This window comes from Leptosomus discolor, chromosome 2 (genome assembly GCF_034619465.1).
Source record: "Leptosomus discolor isolate bLepDis1 chromosome 2, bLepDis1.hap2, whole genome shotgun sequence".
NCBI classification, from domain to species: domain Eukaryota; kingdom Metazoa; phylum Chordata; class Aves; order Leptosomiformes; family Leptosomidae; genus Leptosomus; species Leptosomus discolor.
The window spans coordinates 6051748-6070785 of NC_141392.1; the positions used below are offsets into that span (position 1 = coordinate 6051748).

General features: G+C 40.9%; 1 protein-coding gene across 3 annotated transcripts; it reads right to left on the bottom strand.

Moving 5' to 3' along the window:
* Nucleotides 1–2941: 2941 nt before the first annotated feature.
* On the bottom strand, nucleotides 2942–19010 carry CRIPT (CXXC repeat containing interactor of PDZ3 domain). Of its 3 annotated transcripts, none has more exons than XM_086460567.1 (5): nucleotides 18970–19010; nucleotides 18667–18732; nucleotides 18210–18264; nucleotides 17420–17523; nucleotides 2942–2967 (listed from the first exon to the last, which is right to left on the bottom strand). In XM_086460567.1, the coding sequence occupies exons 1-5, from the start codon at nucleotides 18983–18985 to the stop codon at nucleotides 2948–2950; spliced, it is 261 nt and encodes an 86-aa protein (XP_086316693.1). In that variant the 5' UTR covers nucleotides 18986–19010; the 3' UTR covers nucleotides 2942–2947. The 3 variants fall into 3 exon arrangements, with proteins under 3 accessions (XP_086316693.1, XP_086316690.1, XP_086316691.1); XM_086460564.1 differs by lacking the exon at nucleotides 2942–2967 and adding an exon at nucleotides 13909–14544; XM_086460565.1 differs by lacking the exon at nucleotides 2942–2967 and adding an exon at nucleotides 14672–15141.
* Between the last annotated feature and the right edge of the window lie 28 nt (nucleotides 19011–19038).

The following is a 19038-nucleotide window of genomic DNA, read 5'->3' on the forward strand; positions in this document are numbered from 1 at the left end:
TCTCCTTTCCAGTTAAAGCTCATCTCTGTCCTTTTAAGTACACCTAGTGATGCTGTCTTGATGAATGTCATGACGAGATGATGACTATCAAGGATATTGACAGGTTCTCTCTTCCTAAGCATCACTACCCTTCTTTTGTAAGTTAGTTATTCTCCAGCCGTTTTACTGAAAAGATCTGTTTTTAAGAGTCTTGGATGTTGTGTTGAATAAAAGGAAACAAAATGAGATATAACAGTAAAGAGAATAAAGGAGGAAAACCCACTGTGAGTTCTTAATGCCCAGCGAGGTAAACTAGAATGGCAAATACTCGTCCTTAAAGGGATAGGTAAAACAGTAGCTTCTTAAGAAGGTAGTTTGAGGATCATGAAATGTGAAAGTAGTTGTATCTGTGGAATAAAGCAGTCCGGAGCTGGTCACTCTAGTTAGCCACCAAAACTGATAGAGTTACACTTACTTCTGTATTTCTATCTATTTCTAGACAGCTGAACGCTGACGGCCTAGTAAGGGGTAAAGCTGCTGCTCTCCTTCAGGCAGTCATAATTCCCACTGAAGTGAATGACTATAGCAGGAGTATTGCTCATGTGAACACTGTGCTACACCAAGGAGGTATCTCTACCCGAAGTCAGACAAACGTAATCCAAATTTTACTTTTGCTGGCTTAATCTTGAGATCCTTCCACAACTGAAACTCCTACTGCATTTATTTGCTAGACATTTAAACAAACCAGATGACTTTTTTCTCTCCAGTGGAACTTCCACTTTTTTTCCTTCAGCCACACACTTCATGTATACACACAGAGCTTAGCTAAAGCTTTCTCTGGGTATGGCCCCAGTACTTCCTCCATGCGAATCCCTGGCAGCTTGAATCACTTGGAATGTGCAAAAATATGCCTATCTGCTTTCCTCCTTACCAAAACTCCTACTTGTGATACAGACATGCATAAACAGTGCCTCAAAGTAAACTGATTAATAATTTGAATCACTGTTTTAATTATTATTTAGTTTGGCAAATAGAAATTCATGACTTGAATAATTTCTAATTTTCCATTCCAATGTTTTTGTAATTCCCAATGAGCTGGGTTCTCATTGATTAGTAATCTAGTGTTCATTTGCAGCAGAATGTGGCCTCCTCGTTAAATTGGGTCTTCTTTTTGCCAATCAGTAAGACACATTCCCTACATACACAAGCACTTATTTAACATGACATATTTATTCAGATTTCTAATGTTTATATTTTATGATGCTAGAAAAAGGTAGCTGATATTTCTTAGACTTGATTTCTTTTTGACTCCTGATTAGTGTTAAGCTACATTCAGGTGCAAATTGGAATTCAAATCTAACACAAACATTTAGAATATTAAAGTAGTGTTTCATTAGCTGAATAAAATCAGGTTAAATTCCTAGCTATAGGAATAAACAGGCTTGTCAAAACAAAATTTCCATTTAAAATGTCACCTTACGTTCATGAACTGAATGATTGTTCCTGAGCATTCCATCCTTCACAATGTTAAAGGTACTTTTACTCTGAAACTGGAGGAAACTGAGTTTCTTCTGAAACCTTTGGAAACTCAGTTTCTTCTGAAACCTTTGGAAATCGAGTTTCTCAGCTTCTTAGCATCCCAGCTGTAAAGCACCTCTACAACTATCATGCTTTGTGTGTCTGACATATCAACGACCTTCTCATAATTTCAGATGCAGTATTGAATTTCCTATTGGTATTAATAGGAAGACATGCAGGCTTGAAGACCACAGCTCAAGAGCTCAGTGTTTACAGTTTCTGATTTGCACCTATACTACTGTGACCATGGGCGGCCTCGTAGACTTGGCACAGAAATCCTTGTCAGTCCTTACTTTATTTAGGCTTCTCCTTTCCTTCTAGGATCACTCCTACTAGTCCTTCAGCACTTACACCCTTTTTTTTTTTGCAAGTATGCATCAGATACTTACGAAGACAGTGGTTGCACAACACAAGCTTGCAAGGTAACTGGATGTATATAGACAACCAAATCTGTGGAACACTATAGTTAAGGTGCAAAAGGCGAGTCTCATTTTCAGAACAGAGATGGTGTGGTGGTGAACCACTCAAAGGGACAGATTCACAGCTAGGAGTGAAGTCTTGATACTGTGGTAGTGCTGTGCCTCCTTTGAGCCAGGAAAATACTGGCAGGTAGCTCTGCAGTGTCTCCCAACCTGAAGAACTGGAATGACCTCCAGGGAGCAGCTGCAGGGTACACAGGGGAAACTCCATCTCCATCCCAAGTTCTGGGAATGCCTTCCCCTTCTCACAGGAGGCAAGGGTCTCTTACAGACAACAGGAACAGTGCCAGTGAGATTGTCTGCAGTTTGTTTATACCAGTCACAAAGATTATGACAGCGATCTCAAAATAATATTTTTTTTAGTAGGAAATCAGGGTTTACATAATATCATTTTGTTATAGCATATATAGTTATTTGCAGCTTTTCCAAAGCAGGACTGTTTCATGCTATTTTTCTGACAGCATTTCCCAATCAGACTTCTTGACAGCTTGCACACAAAACACTTGCCATCGTCTACAAGCAGAAAGAAAAGATTGGCAGGAGAGCGTTCTCTATGAGAGGTACTTAATTGAGGATTTGGCACCTCACCCTGAACTGAAACAGCCTCATGGGCACGCTGCAAATATTTTCCTATTGCCCAGACTTCTCAGTAGGGAGGGACTTGGCAGGAAGGTAAGGTCTGTACGAAGGGTAGATTCTGTGATCTGTTTAGTTAAGATCTAACCACCAAGCATACACATTTTACTGGCAGCTGCTGATGGCCCTGCTGGTCATCTACTAGGTTTGCCAGATTAGTTTTGTAAGCAAATCAGGGGTACCTGTAACTTTCAGATTGGTGCCTCTTTCCGGATAGAAAAAAAAGATTGCTCACAAATGAGGAGCTCTCCTTTCTGTTGAAGGGGCTGAGGGCATCAAATCATGAGCATTCTCCCTACATGTGAAAAAAAATGGTCCACATACCAAAGAGGCAAAATAATAATAATGTTTTCCAGTGACTCTACTATATTTCTACCGTACTCTGAACTGCAACACACGGTGACATTGGAGGTTGCTTTATAATTGTGATAGCAAGGCTGATAATGCACTGGAAATAGATCACACTGGTAAAATACGATCTCTTTGTTTTGGCTGACAGAGGTTTCACAGAAAAAGCAGAGGTTTTCACATGCTGACCTAAGACGATTGTAACTACATTTATAAACTACATGGATTAAAATAAGTGGGTGCTGGTGTTAACTCCAGCCTGACACAGGCTGGGCTGAAGGGGAGGAGCAAATGGCTCCTCAACCACAGCTGAACTGCAGAACGAGCCATGTACTTCACTGGCTTGTGCTAATAGGACTCAGAGTCCCTAATGCTGCCGTTGAATGCACCCCAGAACTGCCATAACAGTCACGTAATCTAAACTGCAATGGCAGCTGAGTATTAAAAAAAAAAAAAAAAAAAAGTATTTTGTGAGATAATTCTGCAAGAGATAATTCTGCAAGGAAGAATATAGTAATGGTAACTAGTGTATAAGATACTATAAACAGGCCTAGATGTCTAACTGATTTTTCATCAGATTACATATGGTGGTGTACAATCACGTATCTTCACTAACAGTCAGGATAACACCTTTTTAAATACTCAGAGCTTTAGAGCTGCCAGTCCAGTACTCCTCATTAGCACTACACTTACTGGCTTTCCAAAGCATTAAAGAAATGCTTCTAGCACAAGAGCTCACTTAGTTACTTGGTGTTAGAATTTGATGGTGCGTCCCTGGAGTGCAGTAGGACCATCTCAATGTTACTTCACATGTACTGGCAGGGGTTGCAAGATCCTACTTTTTTTTCCTCTAGTTGAAGAGCAGCTTCCAAAACAGATTGCTCTTACAGTTGCTGAAGCTCTGAAACCTGCTGGGCTGCCCACAGTGGTAGAAGTAAAATAATTCCTGGTCTTTAATCATAGTGCCTGCTATAAAAACTCAGAAACAGCTACACAGTCCCAGCGTATCACCGTCACCTCCCTTTTTGGGAGATTTGAGGGGAGATTTTGAGCCAGGTCCCAAAGCCGATTTTTCTCATGACCCACATACCATGACCTTGGTGAAGTTATCTGCAGCCAGCTCCACAAAAGAGACATCAGTGTTCTGGTGCTTCCTTGTTAGGCCACCTCATGTGCAATGGGATCTTCAGCCTTCAGGTGGGCACTGCAGCTTTCCTGCACAAAAGCCTGTGTGTGGTTGGGGGCGGAAGGAGGAGATCCTCACAAAGCAACACTCTGCATGAGGACCTACCTAAGCTGTGTCAAGGTCTTAACACTGAAAGTTTGCTAGGTATCAAATTCCCAAGAAAAGGAATGTGTCTTCAGGCTTTCACCATGAACTCCATTTTAGAGACAAAAGGCAGATCATTCTTACAGGAAAGAGGAGTACACAGTGGGGGACATATGGGTTTTCTGATTAAGTGAAGCATGTTTAAATACTGACTGCTAAACAGCAGTTCATTTCAGAGCTGTTCTCAGAAGTTAAGAATGATAGTCCTGTGAACTTTTACTCAGACTTCTAATATTTTAGAATATTAAACTAAGGTTGAACATTTAACAAATCACCTTGTGGACACGTATGCACGGTATTGCTCAGCCCTGACAGACAGCAGGAGAGTCACCAGCGTCATTCTTGCAGTCTTGCAAGAAGATCCAAAATCCAAGGAAGAATTTTCTCATGCTGATCAAGAATTAAATGGAAACAGATTCCGAATCACGGTTTGACAGCGCTAACAGTAAAAACAATTGCAAGACACTGATTACCATGTGTGGTATGTTTGTGTTCTGTCTGGAGAATCTGTACAAGAGAAACAGCTATTTCACAGCTTCGGTCTCACTTCTTGTTAGCGCCTTGCAGTTTCCTAAAATTCTTGCTGAAGTATTTAATTCATAGCTACCCAACAAAAAACAGACAAGGTGTTCTCTCACTGTTCACAGAATAATGCCACTGTAACATTTTACTAGCTGGAATCTAAAATGACCTACTCATCCCCATACGCAAAAATCAAACCCAAACCAACTCATCCCAACTACTACCAAAGCCTACAGAAAACGAACTTAACTAAATATCCCCGAAGACACCTGACCAGGCATTACCCTGATTTCAGTAAGAGCTAGATGACTTTAAGGGAGTGGAACATCTCCCTTACAATGAAAGGCTGAGGGAGCTGGGTCTCTTTAGGTTGGAGAAGAGGAGACTGAGGGGTGACCTCATCAATGTTTATAAATACGTAAAGGGCGAGTGTCAGGAGGATGGAGCCGGGCTCTTCTCAATGATGGCCAATGACAGGATAAGGGGCAACGGGTTCAAGCTGGAGCACAGGAGGTTCCACATGAACATAAGGAAAAACTTTTTCCCTGTGAGGGTGACAGAGCCCTGGAACAGGCTGCCCAGAGAGGTTGTGGAGTCTCCTTCTCTGGAGACATCCAAAACCCTCCTGGACACGTTCCTGTGTGACCTACTCCAGGTGGTCCTGCTCTGGCAGGGAGTTGGACTAGACGATCCTTCAAGGTCCCTTCCAACCCCTAACGTTCTGTGATTCTGTGGCCACACACTTTTGAGGATCCAGACGCCTAATCCTTGCTCCTGAGGATTCTGTTCCATTTCAAAGGATTCTGTGGGTTTCTTTCCAAAAGACGCTTTGACAAAAAAAACCAGGTCTCCCCAGCCAGCATTTGCCCTGTGAACAGCCAGAAGATACAAGATTGATATAATCTGCTTCTACAGCGTCCTCTCTCCTTTCTGGCTGGCTGAACTGGGGTGCAAGCTAAAATTCCCAGCTGGTATGGCAAGACAAGCATGCCACAGTGTTTCAGAAACTGCTGCCTGGTAATCTGCCCCTTGGAAGTCATAGCCCACTGAAAAAACAGTGAGGCAATTACGTGCCCATTCCTAAAAGTCACCAGCAGAAATTTGGTTAAGCGGACTACAATGAAATATGGGTAAGTGTCTGTGGAAAGCCCGTTTTCTTCCAGACCTGGCCCTTTCCTCCACATGAATGCTTCTACATCCTGAAATTAGGACTCTCAAATACACAGAAGTGTTACAGAGCCCTCTGCAGGATTCAAAGAAGAGGACAAAGCTGTATTTGTTTAGCCCTCAAAAAATATTTTTCATCCTTTTCCTTAACCTTGGACAGACAGGAAAAAGCTTGAATGATATACTGCATCATGCAATAATATACCACGCAATGTACATATTATAGGGACTCCATACTGCACTATCAGCCTGTTTCGATATATGGAAAGTGATCAATCATCAGTTAAGAGGCTGCCTCATTCCTCCTGGGAAGGTAATTTATTTATCACTAGCTGGAAATTCCAGCTCAGAAGTCCTGTTTGCCACATTTTAAAAGGAATACAGAACCAACAAGGTAACATGAAGCTGTTCCTTATGATCTCTGGGATCAACCAGTCTTTCCAGATCCTTATGCACTGGGAAAAGATCAGGTCCTATTGTACCGCTATTTACCTGCTAGCAGCAAGATCAGTTTTTATTAAAGCATTATTGGAAATAAACCTGCAGTAACAGTAAATCAGATGGAACAAGTGGCATTTTTTACATACCATCACTAATATGCCACATTTGGTACCTTATTCATACCATGCAGTACCTTATTACACAGCTTGATGCGAGCATCCACTCTCTACGAAACCAATTCCATGGGAATTAGGTCCCTAACTACCTTTAAATATTTGCACCTTTGAACCAAACATGGAGCAACACTTGGATAAAAAGATACTATTCTATATTAGAAGAGTGGCAAAATCTGACTGTTAACATGAATTTGAATCAAAAGTTTATCTTCTATGGATCTTTGGGTTTTTTCCTATCAGATTATTGATTTAATACCTGCTCTTTCTTCAGCATTCTTAGTTTTACCAATTTTATAAATATAACATTTTTCACATGTAAATGTACTTGGAGATATAGCTGTGTGTTCCTCAATGCACTGTAATCCCATTCACCCATCTTCTTGAGAAAACGTTGTCCTACAACAACCTGGATATGCCTTAACCTTTGGAAGAATTGGGATAATACGTTATAACCTATAGGTGTCCAAATAAGAACACGTTAAACTGAAAGTTTTATGTATGAAATGTTCAATAAATATCATATTTCCTGCCTAACTTTAATCAATGCTGAAAGTTAATTATACAGAGAAAGTGTTTACACAAATAAAACAGCTGTATAGCCCAAAGCATTTGGTACTGGTGGTGAAACTTGTATACACACGTGCATGCACATACATACACATAAAATGTTATGAAAAACTGAATGGACCTTGAGGGGGAAAAAATCCCATATGCAAACTGCTCTAGTTGTTTTCCAAATTAACTAATTCCTTCATTTAAAGGGGTTCTTGTGTCAAACTCTTGTCTTAGTCTGCCCTGGTCATACAGGTATCGAAAGCCTCTCATACACAAAAGACACACAGAGATAAGCCATCTCCTACAATCTACATATGCCATAGGTTTTTTTGAGTTCTAACCCCAACCTGCCACGAACTTCTTCAGCAGCCTTGGACAAATCAGCTGAATGGTTCTTATTTATCTGCCTCGTGTGGCATTGCGAGGGGAAATTAATGCTTACCAAGCAGTCAATGAGAGAAGCGCGTGCTTGCGCTCCACGCACTTTTTACTGTTGCTAGTGCTGCAATTTCCTCCCTCAATCTGAGCATGGATTTTTTCATTACAAATGTAAAGGCAGGAATAAAGCCAGAGCATATGGCACTTCATGGTAGAGCAGCCTTTATAGAATTGCATTTCACAGCTAGCAAGTGACAGGCGCACTTGTCAAATCCCAGCTAACCTATATATTCACCTCCAAACAATCTTCATGACCTTGCCATATATAGTCTTATACTGGAAAGGATTCGAAACTTTTAATTATTTGCTTAAATAAACTTAACCTTTAGAAAAATTGTCCCTGGCACACAGCTGTTTCTGAAAAAAAAACATCAATCTTCAGAAATCTTTTCTAGAATAAAAAGGCATGGAGATTGCAAGCTAGTTTATGTCCTGAATATTTGCAGGATCATTTGTTTTTCGTCTAGCTAAGATAAATAATTTTAAAAGTTTTCTCTTTATAATGAATGTATGTGACAGTCTTTAAAAACTGGGGTTTTTTTCTTCATGAACCGTAATACCTGGTTGCCTCAGTGCAACTCACAGAATCATAGAATGGTCTGGGTTGGAAGGGACCTTAGAGATCATCTACTTCCAACCCCCCTGCCATAGGCTGGGACACCTTCCACTAAACCAGGTTGCTCAAAGCCTCATCCAACCTGGCCAATTCTGCACTTACTAAAAGTTCAGCAATAACATTTGCTTGTATGTTAGCCAGGTGCAGAGAGGTAGTTATAACAGGAAATCTGGATAAAACAGGAAGAAATGGGGGGTGTTATCAACAAAACCGTAAGAAGTCGATTGCTTTCACAGCTCTCTACAGTTTTCCTAGAAACTTCAAAGATTCACTCAAACAGTTCACTATTTATAATGTGTTAGAATCTGCGACAGCCATCAAATTTGAACGCTTTGACTCCTAAAGCCTGAATTCTGCTGCCCTCACTAGCAGACACTTTTTTCCTTCGCTACCACCAGGACAGGCACACAGAGCCCCTCTGCCCAGAGCCTCCACAACAGCACTGCAGGACGCCTCACAGATTGAGTGCATGATGCGCCCTCCTTCCTCTTCACTGCAGCCCTACTGAATCTATATAAATACTTACCTGTCCACTACTCCTAACCCAGGCTGGGAAATGTGCCAGTTTGGTGAGTTTCTGAATTTAGATTTTACATGTTGTGATGAGAATGGCAGCCATAAATGTTACTAATATCTCATTATCCAAACAGGGATCTATTTTAAGCTTAGAGCAACTACTCTCTCAGTCAGAGAGTTCAGCTTCAGGCTCTCTTCAATTTCAGGGTGACACCACTGCTTACACAAAACATGCCTGACCTGTGAAAATCTAGTAAGTAGGGACTACCTGAAAACAAAACAAAGCAAACAAATATGAAAATCAGTAGAATAACTCTTCTATTGCTCTTGCTTACTTTCCATCCTTTAGGAAACAATGATTTTGGAAGGCATAAAAGGAAGCTATTCATCCCTGAAATGTCATGTCATCAGTTTTTCAAAAGCCTTCCATAGAAAGACAGAGATTTAAGAAGGAGTAACATCTTTGCTTAATCCAATTAGCATTTAAATATTTTAATCAATAAAAGATGACAATTGGACTGGGCGAGATGCCAGCTCCCTGAAAGCCATGCCTTTTGTCACACAAAGTCTCAGTTGCACTGATGTGTTACTGAACAGTAGTAAACATACCAGAACAGTTAAGTGTCCATGACACGATCTGGGAGCTGTATAAACTGAAAATCTTTACCTTCTATGGCAGCAAAAGCAGTAACAGAAAATTACTGGCAAGCAATGATTTCTTGAAGACTGGACTGACAGTGATATACTCAAGATGTGATGTTTATTTAATGTGATGAGACCCATTAGCTAGCAGAAGGTGGCAACTGTGAGTTCTGCGTGTCTGCATATGACCTGAAACAGTTAACAATACTGGTATTTAATCATCGTAACCATGATGAGGCAGAAAAAGCCACCCCTCAGCATTTGTTTTCCCTATACCACTTGGCAGATAAGCATATAAGTGCATTTGCTGAAAGTGCTTATGCTTACTGAATCACTAACACTGCTAAGTTCAGCTTGCATCTTTGAGTGCAGAGAGAGACAGAAAGGAAGGAGTAGTTTCTAGAGCGTTTTCTACTAGAAAGCCAATTGGGAAATGCCTGCTTAATTAGGTAGTTATTTGGCCATCAATTCAGTGGCGCCTGAAAAATCTGCTTGCCATTTATCACAAATGAATGTCAGTAAGGCCAAAAACCAAAAAAAAGTGTCTTCATGAACCATGTAAGAAAGTCATCGTCACCAGCAACACCCACATGGAGAATATTCCACTCAGCTCTTCTTTCAGTTTCTTGGCAAGATTTCAAACAAATTCTTCCAGGTCCCTTCGACAAGATCACATGCAAGTCCTGCGAAACGAACTATGGTCCCCACCCAGAAAAGCTGATGAAAAACCAGTTTCTGACAAATTTCACATCATTTCTTCCATAAAAGCACAAGCCTAGGAGGAAGACAAGCAGTTCAAAATTAACTGGTCTTCACATGAAGCACATTTATAATACTCACTAAAAGAAACATTTGGCTCTGTCATTTGTAAGGGCTGTCATCCGGCCTTATCAGCTTGTCCAACCAGTTCTGCTGATCGGGAGAGCAAAAATAGTTTCGCTTAATAGCAAACCTCAGCTGTGATGCAACGACGTGTTCATTCTCTCGTGATATTCAGGGTGAGTTTTCTTGTCACCAGTATTCAGTTTTGCACCCTGCCACAATTTTTCTTCTAAACCAGTGATCTGGTAAGACACCATAAGCAAAAGAGATCACCTGCACGATCCCATGCTGAACCAGTGCTCACTGGGCAGGTACTTCTGTTAAGCTGAACCACTGCTCACTGAGCAGATACAGATTAAGCAACCAGTAAGTCAGTGACTGGGCAGCAACATCCCCCAAAAACACTCTTGGATTCTCCAACATCCAAAGCGAATGACAGGAAGGTGCCCATCTTTAGGCTATACATACTTACAGGAGATTGGGAAGTCCAGTTTCAATCCAGGAAAAACAATGACTTGTCTGAGGAGGTTTTTAAAGACTTTATTAGTCTCAGAATCTTATTCCCAGTGTAGAAGCCCCACGACAAACTAAGCTTTGCCATACCAGATGTAAAGAGCCACAGCTCCTCTTGGCTCACTGTCTTTCAATGAATAATGAATCTCTCATGCTGGCAATTCTGTCCATGGCTGGGAAACTTGCAGCTTTGTATTAGGAAAATACAGCAACATGGTTCATTGCACTACTTTGAGCAGCTGATTAATTCAATCTTCGGGGTTTTTTTTAACTTTTGCACATACCTCTTATGTCCACTGATGATACAAAGGCACCAGTCATTCTTGCTCAGAATTTATGACAGTGAGATTGGCAGAGGGTCCTGGCCTAAGTGCCTCTGGGTAGACTGATGCTCAGCTAGCACAGAACTGCAATATTTGTGCAGTCTGAGGCACTGCAGAGATGGGCTGAGGATAGGAGTGATACCAGAACCAAGCACGTGCATGCAACATTGACTTACCATCTGAAACCTGCACATCTCTTATTTTGCTAAATAAGGTATTTTGGTGCAACTCTGGGCCATTCTCAAGAAAAAACTGAATGCAAAGTAGTCAGTGACATCCCTGTACATAAGACAAAGTAATTTCTTGCTATTCTTCTGATAATGAGGTAACAGAATAAACCTAAGAGGGGAAAAAACCTCCCACGTTTCTACAAATAAACAATTAAAATAGTCCTAATGCCTCGGAACAGTATTGCTAGATTACCTTTCTGGATGGTCCTTTCTCCAGCTTCTGCAGCAGAAAGAACAGGGTTAAAAACCCAAAACAAATCAGGGGGAAGAACGTGAGAACACCTTGACACAACAAGGACCCTTCAACAGTTCCTGTTCAATTTTCATCTGAGGGGCTGCTACAGGCACAGTAACATTTTTTATAGCTAATCTGTTCTTTTCTCTCAGTAATCTGCATCAAAATGTTGCTTATACTTAGCTCAGTAATAGTTCTGGCCAATGAACACCCAGAAACAGCAAGGACAGTGTAGGAATTCAGCAGTACTGAGGAAAATTCTAATCCTACTAAATTTGGCAGCACAAATCTCTTATGTAAGCTGTGATTTAGAGGACAGTCTGATCATCTGGGAACATTAATGTGTTCTTCTCAGTACATTTAAAAAAATGGCAACTTTCCATTACAGATTTTCTTTTGTTTTTCACTGCACAATGTCTCAGGAAAGGCATTCCAGGCCAACAACACAGTTTTAGGATCAACAAAAATGCTTTTATATGACAATTCAATTACACCAAAGCTGTATATAAGTTTAAAAGCTAACTTAAGTGCTTCTTTGCCAAGATTGCCTTGAACTGTGGTGCATCTCGGAGGTGCAGAGGAGCGCTTGTGATCTAAATTTAAAGCAATGGGTCTCCAAAACAATGCTTGGAAAATAGGCTTTTCTGAAAGTTCACTGTTACATCAGCAAGTTTTACAGATCTCAGAAACTGAACCTCTCACGAGTCTAAGAAAGTTTGTGAGCTACAGATGGAAGATCCCAAGCATGTACAAACCACCAGAACAATCAACCACTGTTTGTATCCACTGTTAAAGAAACAAAACCAAACCTGTCCTCCTTTTCCAACAAAAATAGACTAACATGCAAAAGCAGCTGCCCAGTAATAGGATACAGGTGCATAAAGTCTCTAGTCACAAAACAATTATGAACAAAGGGTATTATATAAATCCCTGTTGTTCTTAAATCAGTTACAAAATGAGGTAAGAGTTCATCCAGCGCCAATATTTAGCAACAAGAGTTCAATTCGTACCACGTATTCAAGAACTACAGCATCACGCTTTGAAACAGATACTGGCAAGTTTTAGGAACATAAGTTAAGTTTTATTTACACAATAGCAAAAAATCAATCTTATAGAACACACCCATAAAGGGTAAAGAGTTCAGAGAGTATCGGAGAATCTGCCACCTGAAACTGTCGCACACACTGCTAAGCCCTTGCTGCAAAACTTGAAGCCAATTATAGACATTTTCTTTTCATCCATGGAAAGGATGTACACTAATCCCTTCATGTGTTTGTAAACAAGTGGCCACCACTATGTGGAGATAACTTTGCAGGCTGCCAGCTATCACCAGCTAGCTAATCCATGTACCTCCATTCAATTGTTACGGTACGTGAAGCTTTTAAAATGAAAAGCAGCAGCACTCCTCTCTTCTTTTGGGGGACCCAGCTCATTCCAGTATCCTGACAAAGCTTCTGAGTAAACATAAAATGCTGAAAAGAATTACCATTTTAGCAACTGCAGGATGTCAACACATTTGGAACAAGAAAACTTTGGTGACAAATGCTCAATAATGGATAGTTAAGGGTGACAGGAAATGTCAGGCAATCCCCTTTAGAGGGCTACTTACAGCACAACCACAGCATGGCAGGAGCTAAGAGCAAAGAGAATAACTATATCCCCAGTATTCTTTATTTTCTCCCACTAACACACAGAGAGAACAGCGATTTTTCAGTCTCCATTAGTCAAGCAGTTGTCTCAGTAATAAGTAGGAGAACAAAAGGAAACCTGAAAGTGAGTATCTCTCCATAGGGAAATTCCCATTGATAGTTCTTCTGTTAAAGTTCAAAGAAACTTGCAAAAGCGTAAGATTGCCAAGGGGAGATTGCTGGGAGGCATAAACACTTAAATAGGTCTAGTTAAAACCCCACCATGAATTAAGAGTACCATTCTTTTCCCTTAAAGTGCACGTACAGTGAACACTTGCTACTCTCGGCCACAGAAATTGCTTTCTTATGTAGCAACTAACCAAAGGACAAAAGAAATGCAGAGCCACGCTCAGCCTCTCATGTCCAGAGAGGCTTACTTCAAGTCTTACATCAAACCAATGCTGAAGAGAAGGCAGCCTGCTTTCATCTTTCGAATTTGGCATGTATATAAGCAATGACATCACAGAATTCAAGAGCCAGTTTCAAACCAAGTATTTAAAAGCCAGACTAACTTTGGAAATGATGAGACTGAGACCTGGCATTAGAAATTGATGCTCATTATTTTATTGCCTCAGGCCACCAGATGCTGTATGTAAAGCCTCCTCAGAGGCTAGCAAGGGTATACCTGATCAGTCTTACTGCCAAAGTCAGAGCTGGCAGAGTAACACACTAGATTTCAGTAGTTTAACAATTCGTGATTTAATCAATCCTACTGCAGGCAGAAACATAATTCCAAAGGACAATTGCATTAAAATCTGAAGAGCAATACTTAGAGGGGAGGATGTAACAGTTTGGGGTAAGAGCAGTTATAAATACCTATAGGCACAGAACCAAATGAAGATACTACTTTAATGAGGTGGTACAAGCTCATATTTTATACATCTATAAAATATTACTATCAGGCAAGCAGAAGACTCAGGATACAGCAAAAGAATAAGTGTTAATCTCAAAGATTTGTGTTATGATGGTAACACAGTTTCAACCTATTCACTAGGACCTTCTCATTCACTTTGAACTGTATCAGTTGCTCCAAACCATTACCTTTAGTATCAGTTAACATTAGTGCTAAAACAACAAAAATCAAATACTATGTACATTTCTATGCAAACAATCAGGCTGTCTTTACCTCTCATCTCATTCCAAGTAAATGTATTATCTTCCAGAAAGTAATGTTCACAAATTAGAGAAAAGTTACTGTACAAAGACACAGAAGTTACAAGTTCATAAAAAGACTAATCAACACAATTAGACAGAAGTTTGCTTGTAGTTCTTCGTATCCAAGACCTTCTTGCCACACATTGAGCAGATGCCTATAAGCACACAAAAGCTGTGTAAATTATTTTAAAATCATTAAAGTTTTTCTTCAAAACTGTAGTTGCTGTGTTTTTGTAAAGATAATTTTCAAAAAATTGTTTCAATGAGCTCTCATTGACAATGTATCTGTGCATTTTCTCACCCCATACTGCAAATTCAGAAGGAATAATATAATTTCTAATACAAATTAGTATTTGCAGCCTATGTGCAATACTGCCACTTAAGAAAAATAAGCTCTATTTGACAGCATTATGATTCACAAAGCTTCCCAAAGCCTCTGTAATTTGCTGGAATTCCGGAAGAGAGCCAGGAAAGGCTCCTATCTGGCAAACAGGTAAAAATGGTGTATTGTTAAACTTTCTAAGTCCTGTAGCCAAACCAAGGCCCGAGATGGACAGAAAGTAAAGAAAATACAGTCAGCAACAAACTGACTATTAAATGGAAGATTAACAGGTGGGCAGCTTCAGACAGTTGAGAACACCATTTCACAGGGTTAAGCTATTTATAGAGTAGCAGAAGTGAGAAACAATGGACACTGAGAATACTTGAGAGTTGAAGTGAAGATGATCACGGACGTCCCAGAGGACTCTGACCTAAACCCAGAGAGCGGCAAGTCAGAAGACCAGAGCAGCAAAAAGTACACAAGTTCAGCAGGGACAGAGGGGCGGGTTGTCTCAACATTTCCCTCTTCTTCTGAAGCAGGAAGGTGCTCAATCTTTTATCTGGTAGAGCCACATCTCCTTGTACAAGACCATTCATCAGCAGACAAAAAAAAAAAAAAGTCAAGTGGCAACTCTTCCTGTTAACTCCCTACAAATCGTGTGCTTTCATATACTGACATCATGTGACCAGACATATCTAAGAGTCCATTAAGGGAAGAGAACAGCAGGGAACGTGTCACATGATTTACTTTGGAGAGCAAAATCCAGCCCACAGGCTGTTCACTTTCAGGTCTAAATTGAGGAGTAATTAATTTTAGACTGCCTCTCAATTTCAGAGATACACAACAGCTAAAGCACTAAACCATACGAGCACATTCGCTTCACGAAACACGCCACAACCATGTCTCTGATGGTCAGAACGAGAACCTAAAGCACTTAAGTTCTGAATTTTATGAAGAAACCAGATTCAACCTGGGAGGATACACAAGCAGACAAAGATGAAATCCTAAAGTCCACCCAAACCAGCCGCAAGTTTAAGAAAGAGAACACGGTTCTACCAGATGGGATTCAGGCAGCCATCTGGTGAGCATCTAGCAACTAGAAAAGGCAAGCTTCTTACAGCAGGCTGCTAAACCACTGACTCAGTGACACAGGGCACATCTGTAGAACCATTAAAAGTCATTTCATAAACAAAACTTACTACTGGTTCACCCCGTGTCTGTGTGCTGTGTGAATTCCACGGTATTAATAATGTAACTAAGTTCATGTTGCCTTTTTTTTCCCCTCCAGGAATTACAGGTTCGAGCCCTTTTGCTTACCCACTCAAAATCACAAGACCAGTAAAAGTTTTATATCCTTAAGGCTCTCCACCAAATTTGCTTGAAATTGATTTTTTTTTTCCCCCTCAGGCATTTTTGAACAGTTTTTAACAATACTGAAGACTTATTATGTATACAGGAGATAGAAAGCTTCCAGGTACAAGCAGAATTTCAGTGCAGTCATTCACACCTAACTCATAAGTACAGGAAGATTTTATGTATTATGTACTGCTCAGTGCAGCATCTTGCTTTCTACGGATCGTGATTATATTTTTCTTTCTCATTTTTCAGTTTCACCTCAAGCCAAACTTGACTTACAATGCATCAAGCATGTTGGCAACTGAACCAGAGTCTCCTTTTAGAGATGACCCTTTCAATGGCTTACGTAAAGCCACTGAATGCACAAGAACACACACAGGCACAACGACAACCCTAAGCAGGACTTGCTTTCAGAGATATCTTCTTAATTCCTTTTACAACTCTACTTTTTTTTTTCCCTCTTTGCTTTTTATGCCACAGGTATTCTACTTTTGTTAAGCCAGCCTATCGCTTTACCAAGATCAGAAGTTGGATCTTCAGTTGGTTTGTGGGTTTTGGGGGGACCAGGGGGAAATGGGTCTGGGGTGTTTGGTTTTTGGGTGGTGGTGGTGGGGTGTTTGGTTTGTTTTGTAGGGTTTTTTTGGGAGGGAGTTTTCTGGTGTTGGGTTTGGGTTTTTTTTAATTGGTTTTGGGGTTTTTTGAGACCACTATTTAGAGTTTTAGATTTAGGTATTATAAAAAGCAGAAATAGGAGAAGGAAGCAGAAAACCGACTGCAACAAGCAATTGAGTTTTACAAAATCCTTTTTTTTTTTTTTTTAAACTAAGAAAAAACTAAGTTTTTAAACTAAGTTTTCTATGCAATTGCCAAGATTAAGCTTACAGTTATTCTTCCAGTTCTACTGCTTTAGACACTAGAAACATTCTAAAAGAAGCAGAATCATAGAACAACTTAAGTTGGAAATGATCTCCATCAATCTAGTCCTGCCCCTGCCCCACTCAAAACACGGCCAACTTGAAGAGTCCCGAGCCAGCCTCATCCCAGTGAGGCTCTGAATACCTCCCACGGAGACTCCATAACCTCTGTTACAACAATATTTGACCACCTTCACAGTGAAAATTGCTTTCCTTGTATATAATTAGAGTTTTCCACATTCTAGCCTGTGTGCATTTTCTTTTATTCTATTACTGTGCACCACAGAAGAATCTATCATCTCTATGCCTTCCTATCAGTAGTTGAAGATAGCAATTAAATCTCAGCCTTCTCTTTGTAAGGTGAAACAAACTGAAGAGTCCCACTCGCTCCCTAATTTCAAACAAAAGCAGGGTAATTTGGTACTCAGAGAGACTCACCTTTTTTATAGGCACATCCTTGACAATAGTGAGACCCTGGCTGATGGACAGAACTCTTACAAATCCGACATATTGCAAATTTGTTCTTTCCATAAGGATCAAACCTGGGAAAAAAGGAAAAGTATTTCATTTATATATCTTGAAATAAAGTATTTCCTCTGCCTCATACTAAAAAGTCTAAGCCAGAGGGCACAGACAGAAACTCCAACAAGAATTACAATTTAGAAAAAGGATATACAAGGATTACTTCTAATAGGCTGCACAGAGTCTATAGAAAAGCTCCCATTTTCCCCATTAAGAGAAATTTCTTGCATTACGGACAAAAACTTAACAAAAGCAGAAAAATTTGTCTTTTTATTAAGATACTAGGCTATTTTGAACTTAAAACACCTCCCAGCAGCACCTTGCCCCCTTGCATAACAGAACATCCCCCAGACATCAAGGAAATGCTCAAGAGATTGTACCGGCAATCTTAGCACAGAAAATAAGCCTTCCTGGCTCCTCTCCTAACAAAAGCATCAAGCCCCAGCAATTTTGGTGAAAACGGCAGTAAAAGAGTTGCCCACATTCCATGATTCAGCAGAAAGCACCCATGAAACATGTACGGATATACTTTTACCAAATAATCCAATCTCACAATCCCCATATAAGTTTGTGGGTTTTTTTTTTTTTAAAAAAAAAAAAAAGTCTATTTCGGACAAGTTTTGAGCAGTTACCCAAATATGCAGGAAACGGGCTTCAGTTACAGCAAACTGACTTTTTAAGCTAAAAATCAGTATTAAATACTGACCTTGCCTTCTTTGAGGTCAACACCTTGTTTTCATTTAACTTACGGCCACCACTTTCTACAAAAAAAATAAAACCACAAACCAATAAATTTCCCAGTTCCAAGCACACTTAAAAAAAGCTTCGTTTACAGCTTTTACACGTGTGCAAACAAAGTCACAACGAGAGATAAAACACGTAGCGCAGCATCAAAGCACAAGACATCAGAACACTGCAGACTACGCTCCGTCTGCAGACCACCGCTCCACGCAAGGAGAAGAAAAAAGACAAGTTCAATATTGAAGAGCTCAGGGCAAATAAGCTCCGAATGCGTTGAATCAGCAGGGGGAGGGAAACATCAGGAGCTCAAAATGAACCGGCTCGACCATTTCAGGCTTTGCCGTTCGGGCTGTCGGACAGCTCAGGTGCCCAGCTGGCCTGGAGACCCCCGGCAGACAAGCGTCAGACCTCCCCAAAATTACCTGTTGTGTTTCTTGCACCATCTTTCCACGTATCGGGAGTGATGACCGTACCGAGTTTCTTCTCACCTGCGTAAGGAAACGTCACAAAGGAAAGAACTAAAGCTACACGGCGCTGAGGCTCGCGGCCAGCGCTGCCCGCGGGAGAACGGCCGCTCCCGCACAGCCAGCCCCGCAACCGCCACCTCCCGCCCGCCCGCCCCGCACAGCCCAGCCCGGGACCCGCGGCTGCCCCTCAGCTCAGGGGGCGCCCGCGACCCCCGAGGGAGGCTCGGGGAGGGTCCCCCCCGGCCCGCCCGCACTCACACTTCTCGCACACCATGGCGGCCCCCACCACAACCAACCGCCGCTTCCGGGCCCGCCCCGGAACTGACG

Excerpts from the sequence above, each read along its gene's own strand:
- CRIPT (XM_086460564.1), bottom strand. Across the intron at positions 18,265-18,666 it reads TGGTGCAAGAAACACAACAG|AAAGTGGTGGCCGTAAGTTA; the intron begins GTAATTTTGGGG and ends TTTTTTTTGTAG. Across the intron at positions 17,524-18,209 it reads TTGACCTCAAAGAAGGCAAG|GTTTGATCCTTATGGAAAGA; the intron begins GTCAGTATTTAA and ends CTTTTTTCCCAG.